Source organism: Vidua macroura, chromosome 7 (genome assembly GCF_024509145.1).
Source record: "Vidua macroura isolate BioBank_ID:100142 chromosome 7, ASM2450914v1, whole genome shotgun sequence".
In the NCBI taxonomy this organism is placed as follows: domain Eukaryota; kingdom Metazoa; phylum Chordata; class Aves; order Passeriformes; family Viduidae; genus Vidua; species Vidua macroura.
This window is the reverse complement of record NC_071577.1, coordinates 13813552-13830558: the sequence shown is the minus strand read 5'-3', so window position 1 is coordinate 13830558 and position 17007 is coordinate 13813552. Positions and strand designations below refer to the sequence as shown.

Sequence of the window (17007 nt, the reverse complement as noted above, 5' to 3'; positions counted from 1 at the left end):
GGGAGGTCTCTACAGCAACCAGGTCCGACGTTTGGAGCCGGGAGGAGTTGGGGCGGTACCGGCTCCCTGGCTGCCCAGCGCCGGGCTGGGCCGGGGGGGAGGGGTGGGGGGGAGGCAGGATGTTGGTTTTAGTTTTGTTCCCGGCTGTACCCCTGGAGACGTAACTCAGGGCTGAACACACAAAACCGGCCCACAGCGGATGGAGGCGGGACAGGGCCTGTGGCGCCTCCCGGCACCTCCCCCTGGCATGGACACGGCGGAGGCAGCGCTGTGAGGGGAGACCGTGGCGGCGGCGCGGTCTGGTGTTCAGCATGTGCACCGGCATTTGTAGGCTGTGTTTTTGCCTTGCTGCTGGCGTGGGGACAGACAGAACAGCTCTGTGATGGCCCTGCGAGCTATGGAGTAGTAGCAGGGTTTCCGGTGAGCGGTTACAGACCTGCGGTCTGGCCACGTGTTTTGGCGAGAGTTTAGCCGTGACCCCTTGTATGGCTCATGTCTCACTCTGAATTTGTTCATTCACAGTGAGGATAATGTACAGCTGTGTGAAAGTTGTACTCTTCCCGTTGTATAATCTTAAGTAAATATTGCGTAACACCTTGTTCCTGAAAACTGGGTGTTGCTATTCCCTTGACATAAACTAGCAACTTTCATGAAGCTATTGACAGCGGGATGCTAGCATTGCAGCTGGAGCTGCTCTCCAAAAGGCCTAAAATCTAAAATTTTTCTGAACTAGACAAAAGCCACCTCCACATACGGTGAAATCAGACACATGTAACTCCCAGCTCAATGGATTTCAAAGCATTTATGAAACAGTGAGTCATGTTTTTTGTGCTGCTAAAAATAGAGCAGTGGAAGAGCAGTACTCTGGGATAGCACACACGAAGAGTCACGCTGTCTTTGGAACTGCGGGGAAAAAGGAGACAGAGAATATTCGCCCCAAGTATTTGTACTAAGTGGCAGCTCTGTGTTCTGAAAAAATACTTGTATTCTTAGTGAAATTGTATGGTCAGGCTCTCACTGTAATAGCAATCATTCAAGGCTATCACAGTATCCCTGCTAGTAAGATGTAGCTAGTTCAGAAGGAAACCAGCTACCTACTGTGAATCAATATGCACAATTTCTCCTTGGATCTGTTCCATACAGAAAGTGGAGCATCATCAGTTTTATTTTTCAGACTTTATGATACAAAAAGAGCTTCCTGTCTGGTATTACAATCATGTATGTTCCTCACCTGCTGGTGCCACTGCTGTTTGTGACCCTGGTTTTTGCACTGTAAAATATCTATGCTGGTAGAAAGGCTGTTCTCATACAAGGACAGACATTGCTATGGTTACAGTGAAGACACATTTGGTACTATTATTTTAATACACAACAAATATTCCCTCCCCAGGCAGAATTGGTATTATTGTACCTGTGAAAGAAAATCTTTATGAGTATTGTATGTGTAACAATGATGAGACATATTCTGCAAAATTAGCAAAATATGTTCATCATAAATTAAAGACAGTCATTTAGGGCAGTGGCTGCCATCTGGCTATTAAACCACCAAATGATACCACCTTAATTCACAAACACATAAATTTTGCCAAAACTAGTCTTGTCTAACTGAAGATGCTTGATTGATATATTTGCTCTATCAGTGAAGTGGCAGGCTTGTACAATTTAAAAAGACTCATTCTACTTCATGTAATTATTAACATCAGTAACATAGTAACAATTATTAACATTGTAGTAATTAACTGTGTTACTTGTTTTCCTGAACAGCCATCTGAAATTCAGTACTCCCTAGAAAGTTGTCTTGGAACCAGATAGAAAACAAGCAGTGAGTACCAACCATTGAAAGTGCATATTCTGGGTAAGAGTACCTAAGGAACTATATAAATGTTTTGTGCCACAGACCTTACACAGCAGGTTCTTGGTGTTTTAGGGAGTGATGCAACTAGATAGGAATGTTTGAGAAAAGGATTAGGCAAGAGTTTATTAAAATGAGTATTTGCACTATGAACAGTGCCTTGAGCAATGTCATACAAAAATGACAAACTCCACTGAACAGTACATCTGCACTCACACAGTAACAGATGTTGTTTATTGGCTCTAAAAATAAAGCTCTATTATAATCTCACTCAGAAGGATTGCATGTGAATATGTATGTTTAAAAAGATATTTTAGCCACATTTTGGTAGGACCTTCAACTTTTTTGTAAACCTACAATTTGTGACAGGATTGTTTAAAAACTTCAATTTCTTCACCATGGAAGTATACTATGTAATTGTTTAGTGGCATTTACCATTTCTCACTTGTCTAATTTTGCTTTTCATTTTAGTGACGGGTGTCCTGTTGTTTGTGCTATGTAACATAGCCTCCTTACTTTGGTACTAATGACATAACATAGCAAAATTTACAGTAGGATATTCAGACAATTATAATTCCTGGTACTTCAGAGGACATGGTCCTTTTCTGCTATAGTCTTCAATCCAGGCATTCTTAAAGCAGTCCAGAAAACTAGGACATTTTAAAACAAATGGCTAAGAGAGACTAGATGTAAAAATAAATAAATCTATAAATACACCAGAGCAAAGGAAAAAGTTGTTCTCTTTTTTAACATTATACTCAAGTATGGTGAAAGACATTTTAGGGTAAGATACAGTTATTGCTGAGTTAAACATTTTATTCTACTTTTGGCAGCAATGTAATTTTTGACGTCTGGATATTACACAGCGGATTATTCTGGTGTATTAGTCTGCCAGGCTAATTAACTGTTCAATAGAGTTAAGTATAAGCTTTGGTACTTTTATATACTTTGAAGCAGTCTGGAGTTGATTTTAAAGCTTTAAGTTAATATTTATTTTTATTTAGAGACATAAGAGCAAATAGTAACCAACACTTCAAGAAATGACAAGTCATTCATTACTACTTACTGGGAAATAATAGTTTTTAAACCTGTAATAAATATGGTACAAATTTTCTCTTAAAAGCAAAAACTTCTCAGTTTCATTTAAAAGAATCTTGGCAGGGCTTGGAAAGAACTGGTCTGATAGTTTATCTTGCTTTTTAAAAGGTAGTACAGCAAACCCAAGAGCCATTGAGTTGGTTTTTTCCCCCAGCTCGAAGGCAGTTAAATTGCTCTGGCCATGTATTTTGATCCTTTCTCAGAAGTATAATAAGATCAAAGAAACACAGGTTTGCCTGTGATAGACTTTAATATGCATATTATAAGTACAGAGTGATCAGCAGGCTTATATATGCTTCAGCTTATGATTAGTAAGTATTAAGTTGTCATATTTGATCTTCAGTGGTGGCCTCCATTCTTCTTTGGAGGAAACAGTGAATATTCAATGCCCAGAGCTATGACAAAAGCTGCAGCTCCCCACTTGAGTCCCCTGGTAAAGATTTCTATTACGGTGATAGGTCTTGCAAAGCCACCCTGGTACCTCCAGACTTCATTACTAGAAAAGAAAATGAAACCAAAGGAAAAAAGATCAGTGGAGCAAATGTGATACAAATTAACAAGAATATATATATATATATATATATATATATATATAAAGATGAAGGTATTTCAATTAGCTAGACATTGAGGCTGTACAATACGTTCTGTCATTTAAGTATCAGGAATTACAATTAAAGTTCATGATAGGAACTCTAACCCTTACCATATAACTTGAGATACAAGTAGTATAGGAACAGAATCACCTTCCTGAAATCATGCAATTGTACTCTTCTGTTTTCACTCTGTAACAAATCAGAGCTCACTAGCACTTGCATGGATTGGACTAACTACCAAGGCTAGTCCCAGTGCTAGACAGTCACATCTTACAATCCAGACATAGATAGCTCATCTCAGCGTGGAGGCACTTTCTGTTTCACAATACAATACAACTATATGAGAGTCAGATGATTTTAGAAAGAAAGACTGAAAAGATGGTGTTTAGCTTGAGCTACAGAGCATGTACAAACTTCACACTGTTTTGCCTTGCTGTTTTCAACCTCCATTGTTATTGAAACATTAGTTACCACTCTGACTACAAATATTTATTTATAGCACAACCAGTGTAGTTTATGGACATGGGTGTGGTTTGCCTCTTGTAAGGACTCAAAAGTCCTTAAGAAAAGGAAAAATAACTAAGCAATAAAATAAAAACTGTCATTTTGGGAGAAAATACAGGGGTTTAAAACAAGGGGGGCAGATATTTATGTTCACAGATAATCCTCTTGTGCAGATGGATTTTGTGACTTGGGATGAAAGCATATTGGCATGGAAGAGTATCTTCTAGGTGCCAGTATATCTAATTGATATAGACGTAAAGTTTCCAAATATGACATCTTTCACAAAGCTTATTTTGTATTTAATATGTACATTAATGTGCATTTGCCATACAGGTTGAAAGCAGATTTCATGTTAAAATGAACTTGGCGTACCAAAGGGGAGGGAGCTCTGGAGAGGGTGACTTTCAAGACTTGTGGTGCAAGATGTTAATAATACAATCTTCTGCCAGACTACTGAAGCAAGTAGCATGATACTTTAATTTCTCATTTGTTAAAGAAAATTGGCATGATGCTTGTACTGTCCTATGGAATTGATATACTACTTTACATAAAATTTTAGCAGTTCAAAAGGAATCATCTCGTGCTTCGGGTTTGACTTTGTTCCTTATTTGAACTCTGATATGATTGGCTAAATCCTCTTCTTTTACCAGAGGAACAAAAATTTTCTTTTATCTTGGAGGGGCAACAAATACTACAGTCCCTTTTCCAGTGTGTTGTTTTGCAGCACTTGCTGAAATTGGAAGTGTAGGCACTAAAGGTCAGGGTAATTTACACTAAACCTACAATATTAAACTGCATCTTTTTTTTTTTTTTTTAATGGGAACAAACCTTTTGCTTCCTGAAAACAATTTTGTCTGAAGCAAAGGGAAAACAAGCTTATGCTGCTTGCATTCCACAGAAATAGAGGCAAGATAAAAGTGAACAGGCCTGAAAAGTTCTGATATTTCAAATGATTCCTATAATCACTAAAAGTATGTTTTACATTTTTAAACTATTGCAAAGAAAAGAAAAAAGTGTTGTCAACCTCAAACCCCTCAACAGGTTATAGCAGGTTGTTATGAAACAACTATTTAACAGATTACCTATTTGCTCTTCCATTTTTCTTGTAGTGATTCAAAGTAAAGCCTTTTCTATGAAGACTCCTGGAACTGTTTGCTCGTGCAACTTTTCCCTTACAGAAGGGCCAGACTACACAGCACAAGACATTTGGTATTTTTATTCCTCAGGGTGAAAGGGTGGCTGAACAAAGTACTGTATAATTCATGATGCAGGAGAAATACATAGGCCCTGTTTTAACAGCTGCCTAAATATCTAAAAAGGAGGAGATACTCATTGTAGAGTGGTAGCATGAGAAGTAAAAAGCTGATTCTCCATGGTGTCGTTCACAGTTGAATACAATTCCACCCTGTACACATGTACATTTCTTCTTTTCAAATAAAAGCCTCCTGCTGTATGTGAGGAATGCTATGCCTACTCAGAATGTCAGTGCAAGTGCCATCATCTTTATCAAGACCCTAGCACACAATCTCTTTGCAGAGAAGGACAGGATTATTCACATGTGCAGACCTAGTACTACTTAGGTGTTTTGGTAAATGAGGTGCCTGATCTATGTCAGCAGGAAACATCACAAGTGCAAGGCTGCCTCCCAAGATGTGGACACTGGTCAAGGTGATGCAAGGTGTGACCTTCACACAAAAAGCAGATAAAGACTTTACTGAAATTCTGACTAATTTTCACTGCTTTTACTGAAGAAAGAGTTATCTACAATGACAAGGTCTGGTTGATGCCACATCAAGACGATTTTTGAGGCTCCTGCACTTACCGAGCCCACGGATCTCTCAGACCCCGCCTAGCCAGCTTTCTCTGCACCTCCTCGAGGGGAGTCCCCTCCACCTTCCACTGCCTGTAGTCAGGGAGTTCCACTTTGTCATGGCCGTGGCCGTGGTCACTTCCGTGTCCCATACCTGGAGGAAAAGGTCAGTTTGTTACTTTGCAGAGAGCATCATCTTCTTTTTATACACTTGTAAAGAATAATCCCCTGTACAGGACAAACAGGGAGGCAACAAGAGAAACAAAAGAGCTTTGTTCTGTAAAACAAAGAGCCAAGGGACTTTGTGCTGTGTTTCAGAGCTTGGTGATTACACACAGTAAAGCAAACTTAAGTCAGGACCATCACTACATTCATGGAGCACCAAAGTCAACCCTCTATGCTGGAGAGGAGTGTAAGAAAACCAATGGTTTCCCTGTCTGTAAATGCACTTCAGCAACACCAGCCCCTCACTACTTCCAGAATAATCAAAAAGAGTTCAGAGTAAAAATTTCTGACTTAGGTGTGGGAAAGCTATGATTGCTAAGCTCTGAAGAAAAAAATGAGAAAAACAAAGACTTGGCTCATCAGTTCCTTTTCAGCTGCCTTCAGTTCAGTCAGATATAACTGTGGAATTCAACAGGGCCAGAAGAGATGCATGGACAAGGAGATGCACCTTACTCATTGCTTGATGAGGCTGAAAAATATATGCTCTATTTACAGACATCTTGGAGAACTACTAAAATATTAAGTTTCTCTTTAAAAACAGATGTGAAGTGGAATATTTTCAGCAAGATCGTGAAGGACTGGAAGAAAATTATAGCTTTTAAGGTTCCATTTTCACAAAGGACCTGAGTCTTCTTTGAGCCAGGGTTTCCCATTTTAACACATATCAGGCAGCAAAGAACAGATTCACTATCCTTAACTTTTAGAAAATTGACTGGAATGCAGGACACAACTTCAAAGCCTGTAACTCTTGAAGATGACTCCAGGCCGTGAAGGCAAGCAGACAGATTTCGTTGCCTGAGAAAACTTGGAGAGCAGCATTAACGTTGTCATAACCCGAAAAGCTCCCCCTGAATTAGACTCCAGGCTCCAACCCTGTGATAGAAACCCAAGGCCTCTCTCCTAGCAACATTCACCCTTCACAGGGGAGAAGGCCATGCCCTGTCACGCACACAGCGCGGCCAGCGGGCTGTGCTGCGGCACCAGCCGGGCGCTCTCTGCCAGCAGGACCAGCACAAGCTGTGCCCAGGGGTCGGAAGGAGCGGGGCACGGAGAGCACAACCCGGAGCGACAGCCGCCCCCACTCTCACTCACTCCCACCCCCGCTCCCGCCTGCCCTGCCCGCACACGGACACCCCGGTGGCAGCAGCGCGGCCCGGTGCCGGTGCCCGCCCCGCCCGCGGTACCTGCCCGCTCCGCGACCCTGCTCAGGACGCGGCCGCCACCCGGAACCGGAACCCAGGCCAGGACCAGCCGCTACAGGAAGCGCGGGCCAGCCACGCAGGTTCCGGGAAGCTTCCGTTCCGGCTCTTCCCGCTGGCCCGGTGCGGACACAGGGGCCGTGAGACCGCTGCCCGTCCCCCTTCCCGGGCCGCTGCCGCCCGCAGCGCTCCCGCCACGGCTCAGCGGGAGAGGCCCCGCACCGGGAGCGGCGCCGCCGGCTCGGGCTGAAGAGCCGGGGGGAAGGAGAAGCGGAGCGGAAAGCGACCAATCAGTGCGCGGCTTCTTGCGGGGGGCGTGGCCCAATGGGCGGGCGCGTTGCTGAGGTGCGCGGCTGGCGGTGTCTGGAGGTGGCGGCGGAGGAGGAGAGCGGGGTGAGGGGGCGGCGGGGCTTGGGCCGGCGCCGGGAACGGGGATCTCCCAGCCTTCGCGGGCTGCCCGTCGCCGTCTGTCGCTGCCGGTGGTGCGGGAGAGACGGAAGCCCCGCAGGGTCTGTGTGTGCGGGGGCGCGAACCATTCCCAGCGCTCGCGCCGGCAGCGCCGATCGCGCTCCCTCTCCTGCCGCTGCTGCTCTGCTCCCTCTCCTGTCTCCCCTTCCCGCTCCCCTCCGGCCGGACAGCGGCCCCCTCCCCGCGGTTATGTAAGCCCCGGCCCTCCGCCCTGCCCGCGGGGAGCGGTGGCGGGGCCCGGGCAGTGCCCGCTCGCTGCCAGCCCTCGGGGCGCGCTTCGGCAGCGGAAGAAGCTGGGGGAGAAATCGGAGCTCCCAGCGAGCCCGGCTGGCGCCGGGAGCCGAGTTTCGGTTTTCAGTGGGTACATCTTAAAAGAACATTGGTGTTTGTTTCCATAGGAGAAACGGGGAGGCGTCCCGAAATCCTGGTAGTGCACTGAAAGGTAAGTGAAAAGGAAGAATTCTCTTGACAACTGCCTCCCGAGTGAGGTGGTGACTTGGTTTCACTGAGTACTTGTGTCAGGAGCTCGGCGTTTTGCATGTGTGGCTCTGTGACTGAGAAGTGTCAATTGCCTTAGTATCTGGTTAACTATAATTATTTTTGTGTTCGTCAAACTTGAGCCCATAGTTTGCTTCATCTGGAAAGAGACTGCTAAAAGTTAACTGCACAGTCATTGAATTATAAAGACTTAAATTACTTCTCAGTTGTATATAATACAATATTGTTTCTTTTTAGCAGAATACAAACTGTTCTATTAATTTTTGATAGTCCTATTAACATGAGAATAAACATAACAGCATGATGTTGGTGGAGTTTTGGGGTAGACTGTAGTGCCTTTTTCCAATATATTTTGATGGAAATCTACTTCTGGGTTTCAGGGCTTTTTAATAGGGATATTGGAAGCACATGAGAAGATTTCCAGGAGGAATGCCATTATCATGTTATTAACAGTGAAACTGTTCTAAATAGAGTGCCATCTATTTAATCCAGACTGCCTCAGTCTGGTTTCAGCGTTGTATGTTTTTCACTGTGAGATAAAGTCTGGGAGATTCAGAGCAGTCTTTTCACAAGGTGAGAAGACACACTTTTGTTTTCCTGTAATGTATGGGGGGGGGGGGGTAGAATTGTTACGTGCTTAAATCCGTGATTTACAGAGAATGCAGTTCTGTCACAGAATTGCAAAATATTTCTTGTTTCTTACTGTGGCTGAAAGTTAATGTGTAAGTGTCCAAAGTCCAGTGGTGCTGAGGAATATTTTTCTCAGAATTTTTTCTTCAGTGACCCATAGACCTGTCACATACCAGATACCTTGGTTTTATTCTTTGAGAGAAAGATAAAAAGTCACAGTTTTATTTGTTTGGTACTTTTTTTTCCTTATTATTTGCTTGCGGGGTTGTTTTTGTTTATTTTGTTTTGTTTTCTTGGTGCTTGGAAGCCTGACTTGAGTATTATGCACAAAACTATGCTGGTATTGCTGAGTCTGTTACCAGGGACATTCAGTTCTGATCACAGAGCATTGGCTTTGTGTGATCTGCTGTGCATGAACAGAATTGTGGCAGAGGAGTGCACTTAGCAGGATTTGTCTTCAGGCTCACCATCGCTTTTAAGGTTTAACAAGGTTTTCAGTAGCTGTTTTTGCCTTCCCCCTCACCCCCAGGTACATAAAAACTCATGGTAAGTAAAACTTTGTGCAGTCAGTTGATCTGCTCTACCATGTTTTGCTTCCTGTGTTTCCTTTTCTTTCAGTATGGTCTATACTCTTTTAAAAATAAGGCTGCAAATATGAAGGATGTGATATTTTGGGAATATAGTAAGCTGTTTGATGCTGTATCCTCAAGTAAGTGAGTCTGCATAATTTCAAGGGGCGTAGAAGTGTTGCTAGAGTGTGTTTTGAGAAGGAAGTTTCACCATAATTACAGAGTCAGTCTGGAGAAATCAATAATATGCAGAAGGAAATAACATAGAAGAAATCTTTATATTGTGTAAAAGAACCCCAGCAAACAACTGAATGTCCTCTAGGAAGGAGAGGTCATTGAAACTCCATATACCAATAATCAGAACATTTTGTGATTTATGCAGTTGGTGTTTTTTTTTTTTTTTTTTTTTTTTTTGTGGTATTTTTTTAGTATTATTAATTAGTTATGGTGATAATTACTGCAAAGATTTGGTGTTCTAGGATAAAGTTATGTTAGCATGTATGCAGGCAGCCATGCTAGTTATGATTTGCTGGGATTCCTGCTTGTGTTGTTAAGCTAGAGGAAGGCTGTGGGGTTTCTTGGATAGCTTTCAAAGGTCCATGTTTCCAGCAGTTTGTGTTGCTGTGCATTCTGGATTAACAGATTGTGAGATTCATTATAGGAACCACTCTTCTCTGCCTGTGCATCCAATATTCTCTCCAGCACTGGACATGATAATGCTATGCTCTTCATAATTGTTTTCTGGAGTAGAGAGCTGTGTGACTGACAGTGACTTGAAGTGCTTTCAGTTTTGAGATGAAAAGAAAGCATTGTGGGGTTGTTGTTTTGTTTTTTTTCCCCTTTAATATCAGAATACATATTTGAACTGGTTAAATATTGCATCCTTTTTCCCTCTGAAATTGCATGTTATTTCCTCTGGTGTTGTATTAGTAGTCAGTTATGTCATTGGAAGCCTCTTGTCATTTGAATAAAATGGTTTATGCTGCTTTAATTCCAATAAGGATGGAAAAGATCTTTCTTTAGTTCACATTGGTTTCTTTGAATGCTTAAAAAAAAAAACATTCAGTGAATGGTGGGGAAGGAAATTATCTTCTCAGGCATCATTAGAGAGCTAAATATTTTATGGACAGTATCACAGTCACTGTTTCACCTCTATTTTAGAGAAGTGATGGGCTGGAGCAATAGTCTTAGTTGCTTTCTGTTCATGATGTTTGTTTGCTGGTGGATTGTTTTGTGTTTGGGTTGTTTTTTTTTTTTTTTTGGGCAACTTACAGACCATTCTTCACAGGAACAGCCACACTGGTCTGAACTGTTATTCTCTCCTGAAGCCTAAAGCTCTGAGACCCTGGAATGTGACAAGATCAGTGTTCTGAGTTGTGCTGGTCTGCCACAGCTCAGCAGGTGCTCATTTGACAGCAGGTGCTTTATTTTTACACTCTTCTAGAATATAGGGTTACTCCTTAGGTCGGCTCTCCCAGTCTCAGTGGGGATGATGTGTTATATGGATTTTTGTTTAATGGATATACTTTACTTATGAAAACTTTTGAGCCCATGTATGGTTTTTGCAGCTACTGTGTTTTGTACCGATAAGAGCTGCACTTCATGTGTGGTGTCAATAAGTCATTGTTCTGTTTTGAACCTGTTACCTGAGAACTTCATGTGATACTCCCTATTTTCTGTATGAGGAGAGGCACACCTGTTTGCTCTTTACCAAGCAGTTTAATATGAGTTGAGAATCTTTAAAGATCTGGGTCATGTGTTCGCTCAAAGACTTGTCTGGGCTGGAAAAGAATTTTCGATTCCATTATTTTTCTTGATGCTTGTTTCCTTGTATTAAGGTGTGAATGAGTATCAAGGAGTGAAGGTGGAGGCTTCCCCAGCTGAGTCTTCTTGAATATCTGTGCCATAGTAATAATCATTAAAGAAATCCCTTTCAGTCAAAACTGATCTGAGCAGAGACAGTCACAAGTAGTATAGTTTGACTGCTACTTCAGTCAGTTATTTTCATTTCCAAACAGAATAAGTGTGAGAAGTAATTCTTGACTTATTTAATGCTGTTTTCTACAGGGTTTTTTTTTGAGTAAGAAAGTAGTTTGAGTTTATGCTTGAATAACTCACTGTAGATAAAATGGCAAGCTGATTGAATTTTTCTCTCTGCACCTTTGTTTGGATAATTCCTGCTTCTAATAGCAAGACAAATAATTCAAGTGTCTTTTTTTTATTTAGTCATAGGACATATTTATGGAGTGACTCAATTAATTTCCTTTTTTATGTATAGAATTCTGACTTTGGTTTTTAAGCTTCAAATAAAAGCTCAAGAGGTAGAGGGGCACTTCTTATGAAATAAAATATAGTTATTTAGGTAAACCCTACTGTAAAACAAAATTCTGTATTGCCAGCTGTGCTACAAAGAAGAGACCATAAAAACCAAGAACAGGAATTGGGTAAAATAGTATATAGTTTGCAAACTGTTTGAGTCCGTGCTGCAGATTATCCATTATAGTAAAAGCTTTTTATTGTCTGATGAATGGCCACACAGCAATTTTTCTTTCTTCTGTTAATGTTACATTTTTCTATCAAATGTAATGAATTTGGGCACAGGGTTCAACAGATGGTTTATTATTAATCAATTCAGATGATTAGTGAAAGACAAAAATATCATTGGCAAGTCGCTTTTTTGGTCTTCTTTGATTGTTTTCTGTTCTGCAGGCAGTCCAGCTTGACTCTGCTGCCCACTGCCTGTGTCAGATCTGCTACCTTCACCTCTTGGTGTGATTCTGTAGAGAAATACAGATTTTATGGTCAAATTTATTAAATTTACTTGAAAATAGAGAGCCAGTGACATTTGGAAAGAGATCCCACTAGGGGAGAGAAATGTTTGGTGTATAACTACTGCAAAGTGGTAAACTATTTATTTATTTATATCTTAGTAGTGATTATCATTGCTATCATTTGACACTGAAAAATGCCAAATTCCCTGGCTGTGTAACATTGATCTGCACAGGACCTGATGGAGATGATTGGTGCAGTTCAAATATCTTAAAATGCTCTTCCAGGAGTTCTTCTTTCTGCACATTTTGTGGGGCTTTTTTTCTACAGGACAAAGTAGTTAATGACTTCTCATTTTATATTGTATTGTTGCACAAGCATTTGGCTAGCATTCCAAAAGTGCAAAGTGTGTGTTTTTGTGTGTAATCTCCATACTCTAGCTAATCTTACTGTATTTTTATTGTGATTACTGTGATTCTTCAGAAAACTGAAATGGTTAGATTTCCTTTAATGGTGTCTGCATTGTGTAGGGTTTGTGAGTTCTTTAAATAGTTCCATGTTGCTGTTCCTCTGAATTCTGCTTAACTGAAATGTGTGACATGGACATTTGTGCAGACTGCATGACTGCAGTTTGCTGATTCATACAGGGCAAAATTGATAAGTCTGGAATATTTTTCTGTTTCCATTCCCTATATTTAGTAGTTTATAAATTATAATTTCATTTAGGGTCTTCCTCCCCTCTTCTGCTTTGCCTTGACCCATATGTGAACTGGAGGAATTGTTTGACATCTATCTGGAAAGACAGTGAGAGAATTTAAAAGAATAATCTTATTTTTCATGGCCATTCAACTGAGAAGATATTGGATTGAAAGATAATGAGCTGAAATATGTGTAAAATTTGCTTGAGTTTTTTCCTTCCTGTCTTAATTTATTTTCTTTTTATTCAAATAGTTTTGTTATTTCTGAGGCTTCTGGTGTCTGTTTCTTCTTTACATCTCCTCTTATTTTCTGCTTTGTCTTTTCTGTTTCCTTCGGTGTAAGGATATGTTGAGCTTAAGGAGAGGCTGGAGAGCAGGCCCTCTGCATGCCTGCCTCTGTTCTGATTTGGAATAGGGCCACAAGGTAGAAAAGTTGATTTAGAAAAGGTTATGAAGAAGTCCATAGTACTTAAGTAACTTTCCTAAATATCCTAAGCACAAGATCGTGGAGACACATGGACATAAGCATAACAGATTTTGTTGTAGAAATAGCTCAAGTTAGCTTGTATCTGTAAATCTGAATATTGTATTTCCTGCACGTGAAAAATTAGCTAGAATTGTAATTAATTTTTTTAAACGTGAGCTTTGTGAAGGTGTGGTATCTTAAGACTGGTGTGCCCTATGTGTAAGCTACAGTGGTGATTCCACCATCCCATTTAGCATTGTGGTGGCTGCACATGAGGGTCAATAACTTTTTAGACGAGACATGTCTCAGAAAGTAGGAGGCTTTTATGTTAACTTAGTTACAGAGGGGGTGGAGCGAGCAATTTATCAAGCACCCTAGTACATGCCATCAGAGTAGGGCAAAGAACAAAAATCTAAATGCTCAACTTTGAGTTCTGATACCTGTTTATTGCTCTGGGTTAGAGGTATGCTTTTTTTGAAAGGATACTTGATGCTTCAGTGTATCACTCTGGTTCCTCATGCTTTAGGGTTGGAAACACATCCAGTTAAAAATAGTAATTAAAAAAAGCTCCCTATGTAGAATGGATGTTGTACTGGTCTTTAGTATCTGCAGCAGTAGAATAGACAGATGATTGGTTAAAGTCCATTTACTGCAGTGAACTTACACAAGAAATGACTGAGGAGTTTAAATGATAATAATGTGCCCTTTTACATAGAAATGTAAGGCATGTTGACAAAGGATTTATCCCAGTACAAGCTCATATTTCCTTGTGTAACAGTGGAGAACTTTCCATTCCTTTTTTTAAAGATATTTTGTTGAGCCGGAACAGCATAGAGACGTAAGCTAAATATGGACACAGAGGAGAGAGCAAGAGGGGTTTAAATGTGAAGTGGAAAAATTACTAGATCCTTATGCCTTTGGGTTTGGGGTTTTTTTAAGGTGCTTGTTTCTCGTTCTTCGCATAGAACAGGCCTTAGACAAAATTGCTGAGCTTCCAAAACTGCTCAGATTGTTAATTATGTATTCAGTCTGTTTCGTAGTTATGTAATTAACAAACCACCATACTCAATGGTCTCCAGTGTTGCATCTGTGCAATAATTTCAAATAGTAGCATCCTTAAGCTTCTGGAAGCTATTAAACCATATTTGTGGCAATTTCTTGGGAAGAGAGATGCTAATTTTGTTAGACTTCATATAAGCCATTCTGATAGCTTTCTTCATGTTAATGGACTGCAGCAAATTGCAGTGCAAATCTTGCCATGTCAGAGTGGCAAGAGCTTTATGAACATCTCTGAAACAGTTCTGTGTTAGCAATGGACATAGAAATAGAGACAGGAGTCTTGGACTGGTGGGTAAGTTGAATGCAAATAGAAAATAAGTAACTAAAATACTAAATGCATTTAAGCTAAGCAGTAATAAACTGTGTATCTCCACTGTTTATTTTCATAGGCATCCTGTGACAGCAACCTTTCCTTAAAATCAGAGGTGTCACATGCACTGCACGATTCTCCATTGAACAGGAAGGCTCGGAGCAGGCTACTGCCTTTCTGTTTGCTTAGCTCTGTGTGTCTGCCAAGACTTCTTTAACGTGTTCTGAGTCTTCAGCTTTGCCTTCACTTGTGTTAGTGTAAACACCACAGGAGTTTGAGAAACCTCTGTGTATCTGTTGAATAAGAAAACTTCCTAGCTTGCTTTTTGTTTGTTTGAGGAGAGGGAGAGAACGAGATTTTTTTCTCCTCACAACAATTTGTTTTAGAAGTTGAGACAGCAAATAAAAATTTTAAAACAGTTTAGGCATGGCTTGTTGTCTCTGTTTCCAAAGGACCAATTGCAAAAATAACTGAGATGCCCTTTTGCTTGTGCAGATGTTGAGTGGACTTGGACTGCATGGTCATGTAAGAACAATTGCTACCTTCAGAATATGCATCAGTGGTGAAAATGCTCATGCAATCATTCCTTGTGGGTGCAGAAATGAAACTTTGTTGGATGTTGCAATTTGCGACTTTGTTGCATTTGTTTCCACAGCCATAGAAAAACGTTACTGGGGCGTCTGGGTGTTTAAATCATTCAGACGACAGCTGTGTTCCACATACCTTGTGTTCCAGGAATCATAGCATTAACCTCTCAGACACTACATGCTTTGCTTTTTCCTCTCTATGGGTTAAATCCCTTCAGTTAGCTGCAGGTTTAATAGAGTTTTTCACAGTTAATGTTGCAGTTTACATGGCGTAACTAAAACTACTGCACTAATTTTACTTCTTAATTTAAATTAAAATGTTAGCCTTGTATATCTAGTTTTTAACTTGCCAAATTAGCGCAAAATTAAACTCTGACATTTTTAGGGAAATGGTTGAAGATGCTCTATTAAATTCCATAATAGTGCTTATATGTTAACTTTGTAGTTTTTTCCCCTAGCTACTTCAGTGTTTAAATTGAGTAAAACTTAGGATACTAAGGCAGAAAAATAAATGTGCAATAGTAGGATTTCACGTTTGTTGTACACAAAGTCCTAATCAGGTTAAGATCGTGGATGCATTCCAGATCAAATTAGGGGTCAGCAGCCAATACTAATTGGCATTGATGCTGCTTGAAATTGTGTAATTGAGTATTGTGCTGATTGTCACAGTGTGTTTTGTGCCACCCCTCCACTCCCCCTCTTTATTTGGTAACTTAAAATTTACTAAATGTTCAAAGGTTAGTTCTGTTGTTTCCTCTGTGCCCTTTTTCTTAGACTTGCAGGTTCTGGTCTGTGCTAAAGACAGAAAACTAGGTAAGTTCAACATATCAAAAGCAGAAGTAAGTTCAAAAAAATTGAAGTACAGTGCCTTTAGATATTAATTTTGTCTAATAAATGCAGAAAGCTTAAAGATTTGTTGGTCAGTGGGGAAGTGGACTGCTATGCCTTTTTCTTTTTTTTTCTTTTTTTTTTTTTTTTTTTTTTGTCAACTGCTAGGAAAGAGCTGCTTCAGCACAACTTCTTGTCATTTTACTGAAACATTTTGCAGGAACCTTATCACACTTGGCTGGTGGAGATGTGTATGGGTGTGATAGTCCATTGCCCTTCTCTGCTGATGATACTCCCATGATTGCCAACTACTGTATTTGATGGCTTATTTTGATAATAAATTTTTGATCTTGTGAGAGAGAGGAGGGAACAAATCTTAAATGGATATTATCATGCTAATTAGGAAACCTTAATCACTATGTTGTCCATTGTCAGCTCCATCAAGTTTTGATGTATTTCAAATTAATATTCCAGTGGGTAGCTGTTGAAAGACAAAATATCTCTCCTACAGGGAAAGGATGTAGGCTTTTCTTGGCTTTATGCAGAGTTCTAGTAGTAGTAATTTTATTGCTATTTCTATGAACTGCTGGGGCATTCTGCTTTAGTAATGTGTGCTGACTTTGAATAGATTGAAATGATTATCTCTTTGTCTTTGAGTGCAGACTTTAGAGCTTTCTGATATATGTAAGTTTGCCATGAGTAAATTCTGCATCTTTGTGCATATGTGTTGCATCTATGGAAAATGGAAAGGGTTTTTATTAGCATTTCCTTTTTTATTGCAGGGGAATGTTTAAGTTGCTATCTTCTTGGTTTTAATAGTTTAAATGAAACAGATAGAACTGAT

At 40.4% G+C, this 17007-nt stretch overlaps 2 protein-coding genes and 1 long non-coding RNA gene across 8 annotated transcripts in view; 2 read left to right on the top strand and 1 right to left on the bottom strand.

Annotated features, from left to right (window-relative positions):
• Nucleotides 1-39: 39 nt before the first annotated feature.
• On the top strand, nucleotides 40-5631 carry LOC128809719 (uncharacterized). 3 transcript variants are annotated; one of them, XR_008437826.1, is made up of 3 exons: nucleotides 40-420; nucleotides 1765-1822; nucleotides 5157-5631. It is a non-coding gene; the product is annotated as an uncharacterized LOC128809719 (long non-coding RNA). The 3 variants fall into 3 exon arrangements; XR_008437827.1 differs by having other exon boundaries at nucleotides 1765-1855; XR_008437828.1 differs by lacking the exon at nucleotides 40-420 and adding an exon at nucleotides 647-812.
• Nucleotides 2817-7432, bottom strand: NDUFB3 (NADH:ubiquinone oxidoreductase subunit B3). Its single transcript, XM_053981929.1, has 3 exons — nucleotides 7267-7432; nucleotides 5870-6011; nucleotides 2817-3446 (listed from the first exon to the last, which is right to left on the bottom strand). The coding sequence occupies exons 2-3, from the start codon at nucleotides 6007-6009 to the stop codon at nucleotides 3290-3292; spliced, it is 297 nt and encodes a 98-aa protein (XP_053837904.1). The 5' UTR covers nucleotides 6010-6011; nucleotides 7267-7432; the 3' UTR covers nucleotides 2817-3289.
• LOC128809710 (origin recognition complex subunit 2-like) overlaps nucleotides 7432-17007 on the top strand; it is a 68933-nt gene continuing 59357 nt past the window's right edge. For 2 of the 4 annotated variants that reach the window (XM_053981917.1, XM_053981914.1), the window contains exons 1-2: nucleotides 7432-7674; nucleotides 8148-8191. The gene's annotated coding sequence lies outside the window, so the exon portion shown is untranslated. Of the gene's footprint in view, nucleotides 7675-8147; nucleotides 8192-8627; nucleotides 8821-17007 lie in introns of all 4 variants that reach the window. The other 2 variants (XM_053981916.1, XM_053981915.1) reach the window with 2 other exon arrangements.

Bases quoted from the DNA above. Each gene is read 5' to 3' on its own strand.
- NDUFB3 (XM_053981929.1), bottom strand. From the start codon at position 6,009: ATGGGACACGGAAGTGACCACGGCCACGGCCATGACAAAGTGGAACTC. The intron at 3,447-5,869 runs GTAAGTGCAGGA...TTTCTTTTCTAG, and splicing joins CTGAGAGATCCGTGGGCTCG to TAATGAAGTCTGGAGGTACC.